Source organism: Pleurodeles waltl, chromosome 6 (genome assembly GCF_031143425.1).
Source record: "Pleurodeles waltl isolate 20211129_DDA chromosome 6, aPleWal1.hap1.20221129, whole genome shotgun sequence".
NCBI lineage: Eukaryota > Metazoa > Chordata > Amphibia > Caudata > Salamandridae > Pleurodeles > Pleurodeles waltl.
In genome coordinates, this window is record NC_090445.1 from 210,897,938 (window position 1) to 210,916,427 (window position 18,490).

Below are 18,490 nucleotides of genomic sequence, written 5' to 3' on the forward strand. Positions count from 1 at the left end.
TAAAAGTTTATGCAGACAAAATGTACTTCTTTCTTGCCACAGACATGATTACTGAGTCTGATAAGGAAACCCATCCTGAAACACCCAAGATATTGCTACTGGGACAAGTTGGCAATGTTGTTATGACTGGAGAAAAATGTTCATCATATGCTCTATCAAGTGTGGTTCTAATGGCATCAGTGGCCAAGACTGAGCTCTTTGCAGTACTGTTCTCGAATGGATCTAGCATGAGAAATATCAAAGAAAATGTTTAATTTTATGGCTCCCATCACAGGTCTTGCTTAAAAGCAGCGGTATTATTCATTAGTGAGCTTCCAGATAGAGGTCAAGTCAGGGAACATGACCTCAGTGATGATCCTCAGATTTATGGCACTTGTAGGACTGTACTTCAGGATGGCCTAAGGTGTCTGAGCGCTTGGGGTGTTCTTAAAACAATCAGTCTCTCTCTGATGTTAATGCAAGCATTTTCCTTTGTGACTTGTAAGCATGGGGAGAAGAACTTTCTTGTTGAATGCTACTAGTATGTAGACTTTAGAAGATCTTCTATTTCCAGTACCTGCCATCTGGGTGCGAGCAAATACAAATCGACTTTAAGGAGAAACACGTTGTTCTTGGTAGCAGATTCTTTTCTGTTGAAGGTCTCAACAGACTGTGTCTCCATGACACTATGCCCGTGACAGAGTGCCTTGACATTAATCACACTGGCGTCAAGCTGTTTCATCCTCAAGTGTTTTGGCGCCGAGTGCTTCAATGTCAGTCTTAACGTCATTATTGACATTCGAAATGGACATCGACACATAGGTCTCACTGCGCCTCTGTTTTTTTTTTTTTTTTTTAACCCTTTCTGTGCTGTGAGAAAAGGGAAAAACGAGTCTCAAAATGTAGAGCAGGTGTAGAGGATGTGGGAGAAACTTCGCTAGGCCTATTAATATGTTGAGACATACGAGGCAGATTTTGTGGAGGCTCTACAGACCGCAGGCCAAATTCATATCAAGTCTTTCAACATTTGTCAAATATGGCTTTCTTAGACATTATGAATGTCAAAAGAGGAGCACATTTAACAGGCAGGGTCACAAATGAAAAAATACACAAAACAAGAGGGACACGTGTGAAAAGGATAATGAAATTAAACCTCGACACAAGTAAAATGATAAAAGAGAAAATCAATAAAATGAAGATTTGGGCAAAAAAGGAGAAGGCATGCGGGATCTCCTCTTTCGAAAAATAATAAAAGGAAGCTGAAATTAATACATAAAATGAGAAAACGGGCTGTGTTCATGGATCCAAACTACCCAGCAGAAAAATAACTGCCTGTCATCAGCCATGACAGAGCGAGAGAGTCAATACAGAGTCAGAGAGATGGAGTCAATACAGTTTTGCACTCTAGGAAGGTACGCTGTTCAAAGAAGCTACGCTCTTTTAATTTAACCTTTTTCCTTTTTAAAAGGAGGCCAAATAATTATTCTTTAACTACATTTTTAACAAGCATTTGCCATGCCATTCGGTACTGCTTTATTGTGCACCACCCTGCGCTCACATATGCACACTGCTCCCATTACACAATAACTCCACAATAGTTTGTGGACAATTAAAACCTATGAACTGCAATGAAATGTTATATTAAGTGGATGCACACAACTAGAGTACAATCAAATACTTAAGGAGAAGGAAATCAACATGTGAGTGGGTCCAAAGTACCCTCTTTTCAATACTGCTCCCTTTCTGGTGGTCACATGAGCTCTGGCCCACAGTTGTGCTGTCGGGGCACCAAAATTAAAGTGCCCCCATTAGTGAAGTAAATATAAAAAAAAAGTGTCCTGTATTTGCAAATTGGGGCAGTTTTTAAATTATAAAGGCACGTTGTATAAGTGTTTTGCGAGGTATGGAACACCACCTGGATTTGAGCCTGCTGCAGGTGTGTAGTTTGCTTTAATATCAGAAAAATCAAAAGTAAAAGTGGTACAGCAGACCATAAAACTGGCCCAAAAATGGCCAGAAAAACAACCTATGCACTGACCTGTCAGGCCAGCCCAACAGGCACTGCCCAATTGCCTTATAGGCCAGTCCGACCCTGGGAACATCTAAATAAAAATTAACTCCTGTTATAAAGTATTCATGAACTCCACACAAAGGTAGTCTGAGAATACCCTATCATGAAGAGCCTGCGTATGGTTTCCTATCCTATTGTATTGCCCGTTATGCTGGCTGACTTGTAGGGCAGCAATGAAGGACTGAAATGTTGAATACAAAGACCCAATGAGACAACAAGCCTCTCTGAGTTTACTAAGGTAATTACAATCCATGCTGCATTTGTTAGAAAATTAACTTAAAATTAAACAGAATTAAACTGGGGGCACTCTCCCAAGGGACTTCCTGAGATCAGTAGCATGGCTGCATATGAACCTTCAATGACAGGCTGAAATGTTCAAATAGCAGGGAAAGCAAAAATCTTACAAACTCTAAATGAGAGAGGACCAATATACTGATGAAAAGTGCATTTTGCTTACGATAACTAACTTCACCAAGTCAAATAACTAGTGCATACTATCACAATAAAATTATCATATTCTACATTCCCTTGCCCTCCTTCTCTCCACATGAACACCTTCTCCTCGCTTCCATGATTTGCTAGTGCTCACAACTCACAATCTAATGCTGATTATCATAAAAAGCTTAATATTACAACCTGGCCTGTTACTAAGTCTTCCCAATTTTTGAAGATGAGGCAACAAAGGCAGAATGAGTAGGAGAATACATCCCAATATCCTATAGTTTTGATAATGAGGTGAAGCAGGGGTAAGAACTAAGTAAAAGTCAGCAATTTACAGACTATGGAAACATACAATTGTGTGTATGCAAATAATCTGCTAGAGGAGAAACTGATCCAAATAGTTGCAGAGGAATATATTCTCAAATAATAAAACGCAACAGCATGGGGTCACACTAGCAATGAAGTAGACAGGGAGATGGATAAGACTGGGTAAACATTTAACATCTCAGTCATACATCAGTGCAGGAAGGAAATCACTGTGACAAATAAGGGGAGAGGGATTAAGTAAGAGTGAGGAAAGCAGGCTGATGTGTGGAATGATGGGAAGGGTTATAAAAATGAGAAGGGTGATAAATGACATATAGTACGAGACAGTGAAAGGCAGGTGGGTTGCCTTCAAATGTACAGTCAGGTAGATCATTATTGGAAAGATGTATGGCATGAAGGATTAAGAGGAGAGGTGTATAGATGTGACCCAGGCATTACTGAATTAAGGGCGACTGAACGCAATGGTGGGCAAGCGGTTGGTAAGAGTGTGGGTGTACTACTTACTACTTGAAAAAATCAGGTGTGAAATCACCAAATGAGCACCACGTGCCCCAAGGTTTCTTACCACTAGTTTACTTTCACTATTTGAAAAACACCTTTGACCAGTTTTCCTCAATGTGCTTTCATGAACAGAAAGAGTTTAATAAATTCATAGGGGTCCTATTAAACCACATCTCTTCAAAGGAGCTTTTTTCATGTCACTCCCTCTCGCACTGCCATAAGCCGTGGGAGTCAAAGAGAGTCCTACCTTGAGGTGCTTCTGCAGCTGGACCTCATGCTGCCTCGTAAGGTGCTCATGCTGCTTCTGAAACTCTGCAAACAGAAGCTGTTTTTGGAGCTGCTGCTGCTGCTTGAGGAGAAGCAGCTCGTGCTGCAACTGCTGCTCCCGCACCATGGGGTCTACCCCAGGCACTGCCCCCCGAAGGTCTGTCCGTAGATCCACTGGGCTGGTGCTGCTGCTGGAAGTGGTCGGCATGGTCACACCCAGCACGGGCTTCACATCAATGGCTGCGGAGCAAACAGACAAGTTAAGTTAAACTCACTCCAAAGTAAGGGAAAGATATGCAATATATTTAACATTTGTTGTTCAGCCTGGGTATACTTCTCCGGCTCACATGCTTTACATTTACCAAGCATGCAAGGAGGATCTTCTTGATGAGCAGAATTGTTACGGGCTGCGAATTTGATAATGACAGATAAGTAAATGCAAAACAATCAGTTGAGCAACTCTCACAGTACTAACACTCAATAGCAAGAGGATGCTGGGTGCTACTCACTCCTGAAAATAAGCAACTTATTTTGATTAGCAGAATGTAAAAGTCAAGCAATCCCAATACCATTGGCCATATATTATTAGCTGATTTCTACTGGTATGTCTGGTGCAATTCATTTCTGTACTTTTTCCTCTGCTATTAGCATGGGGCTTGTAGTGCTAAATGAGTACAGCTACATTGCAACCTTAGTTTTGAGTATTCTAGCGCAGATCAGAGGTTGACTTGTTTTGTGGAATGTATTATCAGTGGTTTGTGGTGTTTGTGGTTCTGATACTGTTTCCAGTATGTGTGTGTTTATCAAATATATATCAGTGGGATATATTGTTAGAAATGTTTAGCCAAAATCAACTGGTGCCGTTTGGGTTATCTGGCATGTTCATTGCACAGCATGTTCTTATGTGAGTGAAATAACAGAGTTATAGATGCTGTTAGGGAACCTTGGCCATCTACTGAATTGAGCGAGAGGAGGATTAATGTGTTCTGTTGCAGACTGGCCTACAGCTTTTATACGTCGAAGGCTGATAAAGGTACAGTAACCCAACTATACTGCATGTCTGTGCTGGGTGGAATTAATATACAGTGGTCTACTGTCTTGTAGAATGTATTTATTATGTGTTGTTTCATACTGGTTACTGAGATGTAAGCATGTTGATAGCCATTACATGGCAGTATCTATGCTATGTTAGATGCTTGGTAGGGTGTGCGGTCAACTTTGTTTTCATAGTAAACAGTGTTCAAATTATACTGCTTACCTAGTACTAATGGATGTTGATTGCAAACTTAGGTGCATTAGGAGTGCTATCAAGCGTGTGGTTATTATTAGATTAATAAACTAGTACAATAGATATATATTCTTTACAGAAATAGCAACTCATTCTACGAAATATATTACAAGTGAAACTTGCACTGCTTCTACAAAACGTTCCGATGGGGTAGCTTGAGGAAAAACTGAAGAAAGTGTGTTACTGTTTGAGTTTAAGCATGTATACGGGTTTCCTATTCAAGTACATCCAAGGATATTCTCAACTCATGGGAGGGATATAACAAAAGAGTTGTATCTCTGAGTGGAAGGTAACAAACTTTTAACACTTTAATTTAACACATGGTTAAATAATGGTAACTTATTTCATTTGGAGATACTTTGACCCACAAATATACAAAGGCACCGTTGGGACTATGAGCCACCACATTGACATGGATTTGATTTCATCCAAAGGCCGTTCTTGGTCCATGGTTCTAGTGCCTCTCCTGTCAAGATCTCAGAAAATCAGCTCTAGAATACCAGATGGCTCCTGGCTGCTCACTCACCAGCTTCCCTGACCAACACAGATGGAGTTAATTTCATTCACACATGATTGAGTAAACATGGATAAGGATGGAAAGCAACTGGATGAGGCACATCTTAGACTATGGTTGTGGTGGCAAGGGGCACAGGAGTGGAGGTCTTCTGCCTTTAAGCCCACAGGACTAGGTAAGGTTCTTACCCCACTCTCACAAATAACGATCTTTCAATATAATGTGGGGTTCCCACGATGTCTGGCTACTGAAATGCAGGTCTTTCCACAGCCTGATGAGCTGGCCTGTCCTCACCAAAAACAGTTTGAAAGCACCCACAAATGCACTTGTGTATTATATCTGTGGCTCATTAACCTTTTGATTCAGTAGACCCCGCTCAATCATTACTGGAACCCAGAGACTCCCAATGAATCATTATTGGAATCCAGGGACCCTTACTGAGCCATTCCTGGAAGCCAGGGACCCCGATCTAAATATTATCGATCATTTGAACTGAAAAACAATGCACAAAAAAATAAATAAACAAGCATTCATCAAACAAATATACAAATTATTAAATATTTTAATTCACAAATAAAAAATCTATATTTTTATTTTAATAGGAAAGTTGGACCTATGCTCCATTCAATTGAAGTCACTCCTCACCTGCACTATATTCCCTCTGAAGCACTTACAATTTCCCACCAATCAATCTGAGGATAATATTTTAGCCTCCACTTTCAAATTCCTTCACATTTACAGAATATTTCAGATATTTCAGCTGTACATTTTGCTTGTTTATTTATATACTGTTTGTTAATATGTTAATATTATTTCAATTTCTAAGCAGTCACGGACTCCCAGGTTCTCCAAACCGCAGGTTAAGAAGCACTGGACTATATATCAAGACCTAGGCAACTGCATCGACTTGCAGTTACCAGAGGTCCAGTTTCAACTTGTGCAAAATACGGCTATGAAGGTGAAGGTGGGCATTTAAACTTACATTTGCAGTTACTTTACTAATAGCTCAATTAAGAGAAGGCTGCATTGTAAACTTGTTGTATATCCTCAGAAAAGTCAAGCTTCTACCCCTGTTTCAGTGGGACAGAGTCACCATATTTTATGTCCTGGAAGAGTTTGTCCAATTAAGATTAAACCTGGAGCAGCCTTTGCATTTCAGTGCTGGAGGATCTCCTAGCAAATACAAGATGGATTGGTAAAAAGTTACAAAGAGTTGCCCCGATTCATACTTAAATCCAAAATCACTTTCAGCTACAAGGAAAAATTGATTCTAACCATTATTATGAAAAGGTACATATTATTCTTTGGAAGAGAAAGATCACAATCGGTCGTCCTTGCTGTAGCAATCACTGTGAAGAATGTGATCTTGCATGTTAAGTAGAGGAGCCCACCAAACTTTCACTGATAACAAATTACTGCAGTGGAAAACAGACTAAAACCTGAAAAATACCAAATATCACCACTAGATCTGTATGGTTCCACCTTGACACCTAACTTAGCCTCACAACAGCCAAAGGACAAAAGATGTTACTTAGGAGTCAAATGACAGCAACTAAGTTGCCCTCTCTCCTATAATGCCGACTGTACATTTCGTGCCTGATTCAATGATCTGAATATTAAGCTAGCACACACACTTATTATGGCAAAAGGAAAAAAATAGCTTCATAGTGACTCTGGTACTCAGTTCGTATTCAGGGTTAATCAGAACTGTATGGGATTACCTATGCCGCAATGTCACTTCAAGAACTTTGGAGCAACTGTTTAAGAGCATCCCTCCTCACTTGTGAGCTTCACCCTTTTGTAAGTTTATCAGAAACCACCACTCCCAGTTCATACAAGCGTTTCCAACATAATCACAGCATATGCTGAGGAGATGATGCTCTGCATGTTGTGAAGGAGCAAGATCAAGAACACAAAGTACTGGATTCACCATGTTAATGTATTTTTACTTTGTTCCTCCTTACCATCTGTCCCAACTGATTTCACATATTTAAACAGCTGGTGCTCCTCTGAAGGATGAAGAATGGATGTTCGCACTAATGGCACCTAGAGTGTCAACCATTTCTGATAGATACAGTTGATTCCGTTCAAATACATCTATCAACTATAACAAAATCCAGAAAGACTCTGGTGGTTTTATAAGGGCCCCAGACCGGACTGTCTCATATGCTGGGCAGAAGTCAGAGACTTTATTCATGCAGCTAGGTCAAGTCCTCCAATGAATCCTCTTGCGAGGGAATAGCCTGAACTTCCCAACACATTTTTAACCACCCCCTTGATTTGGCACCTAAACCAGCATTATTACATAAAGTTGCTGTTGAATGATTTACACGGACAAGACTCTTGAGATCAGGTTTCATATTAGGGAAGCACAACATTGTCCAGTATTGGAGGAAACATCTACCACCGTTTTTTGCCCAGTGGAGTCCCGGCATGGACAGATGCAGCATCCTAGAAATCCCCATTTATGAGTTCTAAGGATGGTCCCGCAAACATAGGAATGTCTGTGAGAGTTGGGAGAAATACCAAGTTGATGAGGGTCCATATAAGGGAATAGCATGTCTGGCAACCAACCGAGGTTGAGAGGTCAACTGCTATATTTAAAATTACTATACCTAAAGAGGATGTGGATGGGAATATTGGAGGGACCAATTTTTGTATATTTTGTGGCCTGAAATGAACAGTGAACTTTCTGATGCCTTCAGCTCAAAATAACTTTGAGTGTTATGCTTGGTTAGTAAAACCAAAATGCTAATAAAGAAATTTCTAAGAAAAAATAAGCAGGAAAAGTGATTCTGGGGTGCTGATACAACATACACCCAAGCAAATTGCACAATTTTCTTGGAATATGCATTAAGGGAATAACCTAGCTAACAGCATATACAGTAGATATTGCGGCACTACAAATTTCTGCAACATGAACATGACTTTGGAAGACCTATGATGCGCCCTTTCCTTTGCTTGAAAGGGCATGAAGTCTCTTTGGAATTTGAAGCTCCCTAATGAGATGTTGTATCAACCTGGGAATAGTGTCTTTAGCCGTGCTGCAGAGCAGAGTAGGCTCAAAGTTCAGGAAGTCAGAAGGTGTGTTTTTTTTAATGCGAAGGTAAAACTCAAGAGCTTTTGACACAGGATGTACGAAGTTTTTCTGCCAAAGAAGTATTACATCTTGGCTGAAAGAACGGGAGGAGATCCAGTGGCGTAAGGAAACTTGAGGGGGGACCCTCCAAAGTACATGGAGGGCCCAATGAACGTGATTTAGTGCTCGCCCTTTGCGAACCCTGCCCACTGCCTTCGCGACCCCTGGCCTCAGAGGTGGAAAATTCAGTGCCAGAAACATAGTGGCAGCTCGTCCTCATGAACGTCAGTTGAGGATCCACTTTCTTTGTTTTCTGTAAAATTTTTATGACACTAATGCATAATAGCATATTATTCACTATCAGTGTAATAAAAACGCAGTACAATTAGCTAGAATATGCCTTTACTTGCCAGTTGAAGTAAGGAAAAAAAACGCTTTTAAAAAGGATGCTGCATGTGTGTATGCGGGTGAGAGTGTGCTTGTGTGAGAGAGAGATTGCATGAGTGTGCATTTGTGACTATATGTAAGTATGTGTAAGTGTGTGTGTGAGTGAAAGTTAAGGTCAAAGGGCATGTGATGTCACTTCCGCTACCCCTGGCATTTCGGTGAATTGACGTCCATGAGGGACCCCCTCCGAACTCACTCAGGAGCTCTCAGATCAGGGTACTGAAATGAGATCTCCCCTGCAGCTCGGGTGCCCAACTGCACTGCAGGGGCAGTGGGGACCTTTGTTACGCCACTGAGGATATCTTTAACTGACACTCAATTATTTAAAAAAGATGCCATCCGATAAATTATCTTGTTCTTGTAGAAGACAATAAGACTCTTGAAAAGAAAAACTGAAGCTTGCTGTCTCTCCTGACAAACATGATTGATATCAGAAAGGCTATCTTCCCAGATAGAAATTCCAAGTCCAAGAGGTCACAGGCTCAAAGTGCCAAAAAATTGACAGAATTATTAACTGGAGAATTAATTTGGGATGGGCCATCGAAAAGGATGTTAAACAATTTGATTTGTTGTGAAAGGTTTCGAAAAGGCAATATCTGACAACTACTGCTTACAGTAAATCCCCCTGACGCCCTTAACTACTAAAAAGCATAAAATAGTGTACAAAGATACCTTGGGCCCTCCTTACAAGTGGCTTTTAAATTCCGATGGCTGATTCCGATCAATAACAGCAGGTATCCACCCCAACGGAACTATGAAATCCGCGGTGTTCCCACAGATCTGGTTATTTCTACACAGAGATTTTGGCAACTGAAATCTCAGTGGGAAAATCCAGGGAAAATATGGAATTAAGGGGGAGGGGACCCGAGCCAGAATTTGTGATTCCTTCAGTAATTCTTCATTTCTAAGAGGACCCTCAGGGTCCAACATGTAACGGCCCAGATTTTTCCTACACTCAGTTTCCAATACCTCTGGTATAGGTAAACTCCAGGATGTAGGAAATCCAATCCATTTTCAGGGCCACTCGTAATGACGGCCCTTGAGAGGATTAAGATGCATGGCCCAGTAACAAATTCTGAGCCACTTTACTCTGTTGCTTCCTTATGAAATAGTTTCTAGCCACCCACATTAGCATTATTTTCTTTCAACAGACTTAAATGTGAAAAGACTACCTTTTCATGATCAAGGAACTCAATTGCAGCAATAGAACAGATAGGTGAATACCCAGCTCAAGCAGCAGGTCTTTAATCTGGGGAACCTACAGTATTTTGTTTTTCGAAAGGAGAGGGAATACTGAGAACTATGTTTGTCAGTGCCAAAAATGGCAATTAGAATTCATCTAGAGTTCAGAATCTCGCTCTTCAGAAAAATCAAGTGAAGCAGGGAATATAGAGGATAGTTTTGGATTGCAAGTTGAGGAGACGGGTCCAGGTTAGATATTGCATGATTCTCATCTGAACCCAAGTCAATTACACCACATGAATGCTGGAGAACAATAGGTCCACTTGGTATGCAATTAATACTGGAGTTTGAAAAGTCAGTCTCACACAACAGTCCATCATGCTCCTATAAGCCCAAGAGTTGAAAGAAAGCGAAAATGTTTCTGCTTGATTCAAAACTTAACACACCCTAGGACTATCTATTCAGCTAGATAGTATGTAGCATTCATAACAAAAGCATTACCCATTTTGTCTGCTTCTTTAATGATAATGTTATTATTGTTACGCAGGAACCATGCCTGTACATCTCAAGACCTGTATGTCCAGCGCCAACCTCAACTCAACCAAGACAGAATTTGTGTTACTTACCGAGAACAACAAAGGAGAAACAGTACAAACCCAGCTAAATCACAAGAACCTTGATGGCTTTGAATCCCAACTTTCATTGAATGCCAAGTCACTTGGATTCATCCTAGACACCAATGTTACCGACAAAGAGCACAATGCCTAAAAACATTAATACGGCCTGGTATCAGCACTCTGCCACAATATATGAATAAAGAGTTGAAAAGGCGCCTCTTAAAATAACACTACTCAATACACTGATACTCTACAAACCAGCTACTTCTCTTTGACCCTGTACAGAGCTGCTCCACATTTTGACTAGGTTTGCACTATAAAAGAAATGCACACATACAAAAGTGTAAGCAGATACAAGAGATTTGCTCCAAAATAGTCTCAGCAATTTGCAATGAGTGCACATATGCGCAAGCATGCGAAAATGAAACATAGGCAACTGACTCTCCCATGTTTGTGCAGCCCAATAACCCTACGGCAAGACTAACATCTGCAAAAATACTACCAAACGGTGCAACTCGACATCCACAAGATGAGTTTGTGACCCAAAACAGAGTAAGGGCAACTTAAGTTAAAGTACACACATGACAGATAGTGAAGATAGTTTGGTTTTCCTGAACAGCACCAAAATGTAGCTTCTTTTGGCTACATCAGAATGCTGCGATACTCGAAGGACAGCCATTGAGGCACTTTTGTCAGATGGTAATCAAGGACAGAAGTAAAAATTGGGAGGATATGGCGGAACACGGTACTGATGAAAGGACAGAGAAAATATTTGTTTTCTGTATTTCACATAGTGTAGTCATACTGCCACTGAACCCAGCCATACAAAGTAGACATGGAATTGACAAAACAGTTACAGCAGACACCCTGTCAATCTCACAATTAAACTGTCTATAGCATTTCCTTCTAAACCCGATAAACTTGTGCTGCTGTCAGAGTAGAAAGAACTCATCTGACATTGTCAAATGTATTCCCTCAAACACTGGGACACTCGCTCTGTCAAAGCAGATGGTCAGATCTCCCACTGAACTTGCCTGAGTCGCTTTCTCTAAACCAATCAACAGGAGTTGCTAGTCAGAGCAGATACATCTGTCTCAACAGTAAAAGAAGACCAGTAGCACTCAAGCAGAGTCACCGTAGCCTATCCTGGCCAAATATTTACCCTTGAAAATACTGTCTCGGTCTGTAACAATTTTAGGTCTCAAACTCAGGCAACTAGCTATACAGTCAGCTAGCTAGCTAGCTAGCTAACTAGTTATCTGTTGTCGAAACGTGTACAATGCCAACACTTTCAGTGGGGTTTGGGTCACCTCCAGCGCTTAACTTGTACAACTTGTGAGTGATAGAGCACTAAGTATTTCTCAGGAGGCCAGTGCAGCTTGTACATGAGCCTTCGTTGCATCCCATTTATTATGATATTGCTGTGCATGGACAATAATATTATGTTTCTTTTTGCAGATGCTACAAGCTTTTGAAAAGTAAAAAATGCAGCGAACACCTTTCAAAAGTGAGACTTATGACTTTGCCAAACCTGGTTTAAGAAACTGAATCTCGGCATGAAGAATAGGTTGACACATCACATATCATTCCGTTGCCGAAAGAGTACACTTTACTGTCTACTGCTTAAAGTAAGGCAAAGCTATTCTGCTACCCACAAAAGAGACCTTGAACAAAATTAGCAGAGTAGAAGCCACAAAGGAATACCTAGTGTTAATAGCTATTGGTAATTTCGGTGCTGCAGCACCTGCTTTCAGTCAGTGGGAAGGCTCCAAAGACCATCGAGGGCGCAGACCGAGCCAAAGGCCATCGAGGGCGCACTCCGCACTCCGAGCCAAAGGCCATCGAGGGCGCACTCCGCACTCCGAGCCAAAGGCCATCGAGGGCGCACTCCGCACTCCGAGCCAAAGGCCAACGTGGGCGCACGCCGAGCCACAGGCCACGTGGGCGCACACCGAGCCACAGGCCCACGTGGGCGCACGCCGAGCCACAGGCCCAAGTGGGCGCACGCCGAGCCACATGCCCACGAGGGCTCACTCGGCGCCCAGGCCCACGAGGGCTCACTCGGAGCCCAGTACCACGAGGGAGCAGGTCGCACACAAGACCACGAGGGCTCAAGACAGCGAGGGCGCTGTCCGAGCCCAGGCGCACGAGGACGCAGTCCGAGCCCAGGGCCGAGGAGGGCGCAGTCCGAGCCCAGGGCCGAGGAGGGCGCAGGCCGCGCCCAGGGCCGACCAGGGGGCAGGCCGCGCCCAGGGCCGACCAGGGGGCAGGCCGCGCCCAGGGCCGACCAGGGGGCAGGCCGCGCCCAGGGCCGACCAGGGGGCAGGCCGCGCCCAGGGCCGAGCAGGGGGCAGGCCGAGCCCAGGGCCGAGCAGGGGGCAGGCCGAGCCCAGGGCCGAGCAGGGGGCAGGCCGAGCCCAGGGCCGAGCAGGGGGCAGGGGGCAGGCCGAGCCCAGGGCCGGCCAGGGGGCAGGCCGAGCCCAGGGCCGGCCAGGGGGCAGGCCGAGCCCAGGGCCGGCCAGGGGGCAGGCCGAGCCCAGGGCCGGCCAGGGGGCAGGCCGAGCCCAGGGCCGGCCAGGGGGCAGGCCGAGCCCAGGGCCGGCCAGGGGGCATTCCGAGCCCAGAGCCATGAGGGCACAGGCCAAGCACAGGACCACAAGGGCTCAAGACAGCGAGGGTGCAGTCCGAGCCCAGGGCCACAAGGGTGCAGTCCGAGCCCAGGGCCGACCAGGGGGCAGGCCGAGCCCAGGGCCGACCAGGGGGCAGGCCCAGCCCAGGGCCGACCAGGGGGCAGGCCCAGCCCAGGGCCGACCAGGGGGCAGGCCCAGCCCAGGGCCGACCAGGGGGCAGGCCCAGCCCAGGGCCGACCAGGGGGCAGGCCCAGCCCAGGGCCGACCAGGGGGCAGGCCCAGCCCAGGACCGACCAGGGGGCAGGCCCAGCCCAGGGCCGACGAGGGGGCAGGCCCAGCCCAGGGCCGACGAGGGGGCAGGCCCAGCCCAGGGCCGACGAGGGGGCAGGCCGAGCCCAGGGCCGACGAGGGGGCAGGCCCAGCCCAGGGCCGACGAGGGGGCAGGCCGAGCCCAGGGCCGACGAGGGGGCAGGCCGAGCCCAGGGCCGACGAGGGGGCAGGCCGAGCCCAGGCCGACAAGGGGGCAGGCCGAGCCCAGAGCCATGAGGGCACAGGCCAAGCACAGGACCACAAGGGCTCAAGACAGTGAGGGTGCAGTCCGAGCCCAGGGCCACAAGGGTGCAGTCCGATCCCAGGGCCGAGGAGGGTGCAGTCCGAGCCCAGGGCCGAGGAGGGTGCAGGCCGAGTCCAGGGCCGAGGAGGGTGCAGGCCGAGCCCAGGGCCGAGGAGGGTGCAGGCCGAGCCCAGGGCCGAGGAGGGTGCAGGCCGAGCCCAGGGCCGAGGAGGGGGCAGGCCGAGCCCAGGGCCGAGGAGGGGGCAGGCCGAGCCCAGGGCCGAGGAGGGGGCAGGCCGAGCCCAGGGCCGACCAGGGGGCAGGCCGAGCCCAGGGCCGACCAGGGGGCAGGCCGAGACCAGGGCCAACCACGTGAGCAGGCCGAGACCAGGGCCAACCACGTGAGCAGGCCGAGCCCAGGGCCAACCGAGGGTGCAGTCCGAGCCCAGGGCCAAGAGGGTGCAGTCCGAGCCCAGGGCCAAGAGGGTGCAGTCCGAGCCCAGGGCCAAGAGGGTGCAGTCCGAGCCCAGGGCCAAGAGGGTGCAGTCCGAGCCCAGGGCCAAGAGGGTGCAATCTGAGCCCAGGCCAACCAGAAGGCAATCTGAGCACAGGGTATTGAGGACGCAGTCCGAGCCCATGCTCATGAGGGCACAGGCCGAGTGCAGGACCACAACGGCTTAAGACAGCAAGGGTGCAGTCTGAGCCCAGGGCCAAGAGGGTGCTGTCCGAGCCCAGGGCCAAGAGGGTGCTGTCCGAGCCCAGGGCCAAGAGGGTGCTGTCCGAGCCCAGGGCCAAGAGGGTGCTGTCCGAGCCCAGGGCCAAGAGGGTGCTGTCCGAGCCCAGGGCCAAGAGGGTGCTGTCCGAGCCCAGGGCAATGAGGACGCAATCTGAGGCCAGGGCAACGAGAAGGCAGTCTGTGAGCAAAGGGCACTGAGGATGCAGTCTGAGCCCAGGGCAACAGGGGCACAGTCTGAGCCCAGGGCAACAGGGGCACAGCCTGAGCCCAGGGCAACTGGGGCACAGCCTGAGCCCAGGGCAACTGGGGCACAGCCTGAGCCCAGGGCAACTGGGGCACAGCCTGAGCCCAGGGCAACTGGGGCACAGCCTGAGCCCAGGGCAACTGGGGCACAGTCTGAGCCCAGGGCAATGAGGGTGTAGTTCGAGCCCAGGGCAACAAAGGTTCAAGACAGTGAGGGTGCAGGTCGAGGCCAAGGCAACGAGGGAGCAGGCAGAGGCCACAGCAACATGGGAGCAAATCGAGGCCAATGTGTCGAGCTCTCTGCAATAAGGGCTTCAAAGCAACCAGGGAGCAGCCCGAATCCAAGGCAACAAGGAAGTCGGCAGTGCACAGGGCTACAAGCTATCAAACACTAAACGTCACTATAGGCCACACAACTGCGGTGTAAGGGACAGGTATGACTCGTCATTTACAGTAGGCAAGTGTAGGACTAGGCTTGACTTTCACACGACAAACGCATCACAATGTTGCCGCCACCCAAAAGGCAATAGGGGGCCTAGGACTAGGGCATGAACTGCAGAGGACCAGGGATCCCTGCAGGGCGCGTGGCAGCTTACCTTTACCATTAGCACCACTCAACATGTATTGTCATTGTACTGAGACATCAATGCTAAAAATAGACAGTTGAACAGCAGCTGTTAGAGGAAGACTAAAGCGAACAAACAAGGTTAAATGGAGAAAGCAAACAAAGATAAGAGACAGAAAGGAGGGGACAGGTGAAAAGGGGGGAGATAGGCAGACAGAGTTAAAAGGGGCACATGGAAAGTGCTGCAGAAAGGAAGAAAAGAAAAAGACGTAGAAACAAATGAAAGGAATACAGATGAGAAAGGGATTCCAAGGGAGGGCTTTGAGGGTGAAGAGATGGAGTTTAACTTAACGATTTGTGTTGATAAGAGGAGCAACCACGGCTGAAAAGGTAACAATGTAGAGGGAGAGACAGGCTAACTTGTAAGGGTTGAGAGTGAGAAAAGTGTAATAAAGTATTGAAGGTCAAGTGACAAAGTAACGAGAGGCAGACCACCCACAGTTAGAAGGTCAACAAGTGCCAACAGAGAGACTGAAGGCAGAAATTAAGAATGCAGTCACACCGACGAGAACAGAGACTGTCTTAGAATATAATAACATTCATGACATGTATGAGAGTGCAAAGACTATAGTCAATCGAGGACAATGACGAAAGAAAGCTTGGTATTCTACCGTTCCAGCGCTGAGGCGGGTCACCATGAGCACACCTCTCAACCTGCCAAAGTTGCAATCATATTGAATGCCTAGCCTCCTACATTTCGACATGTGTGTGATCTTGATAGTCAAAACAAAGACCATCAGCGCACCTACAACAAAAGTGCAATCTGTGTTTGGCCTATTAAATGAGGCTCTTAAGAGCTGTGATGTCCTGTCCAACTGTTAAATGGTACTTTTTTCTACTGCTATGAGTTCAGATGTAACCTATATTTGACACATGGCTGTACTATAAACTACCATTACGAAAACCCTTTTCACATCCTAACTTTAAGTGTATTCCTTTACCTGCAAAAACGTTTGCTCCAAATGTGATGAAATAACAGCAATTGTTCAATAGCTAGCCATATACTCAATTGCAAATCTAGTCTTCACTTTATAAATAGGCTATACAACTCTAACCTACAGGGATAATCTTCCAGGGCCCAGGAACAGCTACCTCTCCCCTGCAGCTGATGCGATGCCAGACTGTCTGCTTCCAGCTGTCATGCTGCCGTCTCCTGCCATGCGGGGGCACACACCTGCTTTCCAAAGGATGCGACGCCAGGCGCCAGCTACACACGCAAGGTCTCACTGTACAAATGAGCGGCATTTAGCACAGCCCCTCTTGCTTTGTTTACAAAAGCATGTGCTTGCAAGCTTCCACTCCTCCAGCCACGGCTGCTCTGTGGTTCTGCCCACAGTGACATATCAAATATTCACTTGTTGGCAACAAAGATTCGTGTAGCCAAAGGGTTCCAAAACATGATAGCTGTTAGAGACAGAGCGCCCCCAGGGCGGGAGGAATCCAAAGGCAGAAAGGATCCCACTTGGAAATCTTTTCACAAGAGAAGGAGTGAACGAGTGAAGAGACCCTCCTGGAGATCGTTTTAGACCACAGAGCCAACCTACATAAAGAATATGGAGACACATTTGGACGCACGCTAGGGGAACACAAGATGTGTGCCGAGCTCCACTTGTGTCTCTCCAACCCTGCCAGCCTACCAGCTCCTAAGCTACAGAATTAGCTGCTAGACAGTCCACAAGGTCTATCTGTTAGCATGGGACTGTGAACCGTCACAATTTCAGAAAAGGGTACAAGATGAAGACTAACAGATTCCCCCCATCACCCTCCCAATACCCCATACCCACAGGAACAAGGGTGTTCTGCCATATCAAAATGAGAAACAAGCAAATGCACAATATTCACTTTAAACTCCGCGTCACCACACCTTTTTCAAATGCCCTGATCTACTGTACACTGGGTGGAAGGGCTAATTTCAGTGCTATGCTAGCAGACTTCTTGGCACCTTACATTCTTAAAGCCTCCAATTTCACCAATATAGGTTGTTTCAATTTCATTTAGATGATTTGGCATTATATAATTCTTTGGTCCTTACTGAATCTCTGGGAGCCTTAGTCATGTCTCAATTATTTAATCTGCCACTCATGAAGGACGGCATCCATTCGATCCTACATTCACCAATCTCAACGTCAAGGCTTTTAATCCCATCCTACTCATAAGAGCAGATCACTACACAGTACCCTTTATCCTGCTGCATCTCAAAAAGAGCAAGAAAACAGCTCCCAGCACTAAGGCCTGGTTTAGATATTGGCGGCAACAGTGATGGATATCCTGTCTGCTGAAATATAAATCCCATAGTATATAACTGGATTTAGATTTCGGCAGACGTGATATCCGTCACCATTGTGACAGAGTAACTCATTCGCCAATATCTAAATCAGGTCCTAAATCTTCAATCTTTAGGTCTTGGGCCAGACTCAGTAGTTCTAATACCAGCAAAAGGCTCTCAGATATCCATACGGATATCTTCCTAGCGGACATCAAATTCAGTGCTTTGGACACCACTGTTCGTCTAAAAGCTTCATGCTCACGTTTTATCACTCCCTCAGTGCCCTGGTATGTAGACCAACTTTGCAAGGAAAAGAAGTGTAAACCACTAAAAAGGCACTTGTGGAAATCCTACCAGTATCTTATTAGGGCAGCATGCATTTCGCAATTCGCCACTAAAACTGAATCATCTCATGCAACATACGTTCTATTGGAAAAAGCCTCATGAATCACCTCTTGCAGTAATTCTATTCTACGTTCATTTGAACTATGCTCCCATCTATCATCCTTTTATGAGAAATGTTAGATACTGACTGAATTCAGCTTTTTTTTTTACTCTAAATAGTGCTCTCCAAGCAGTACTACTCTATCTGAATTTTTAAAGCACTCTATGTGTGAAGTACAGTTTTTTTCTTTACTATCAAACCAGGGGTCACACCTCACCCATGCCCACTTCACATTTGTGGATTAGCTCCGGAAATTCTTGACTCAATTTTAGCAGAGCT

At 46.1% G+C, this 18,490-nt stretch overlaps 1 protein-coding gene across 9 annotated transcripts in view; it reads right to left on the reverse strand.

The window, feature by feature from the left end:
• The window catches only part of HDAC5 (histone deacetylase 5), a 962,367-nt gene that overhangs the window by 556,055 nt on the left and 387,822 nt on the right, over window positions 1-18,490 (reverse strand). For all 9 annotated transcript variants that reach the window (XM_069237853.1, XM_069237857.1, XM_069237855.1 and 6 more), the window contains one exon: window positions 3,567-3,826. In XM_069237853.1, coding sequence (XP_069093954.1) covers window positions 3,567-3,826 — 260 coding nt within the window. The remainder of the gene's footprint in view (window positions 1-3,566; window positions 3,827-18,490) is intronic.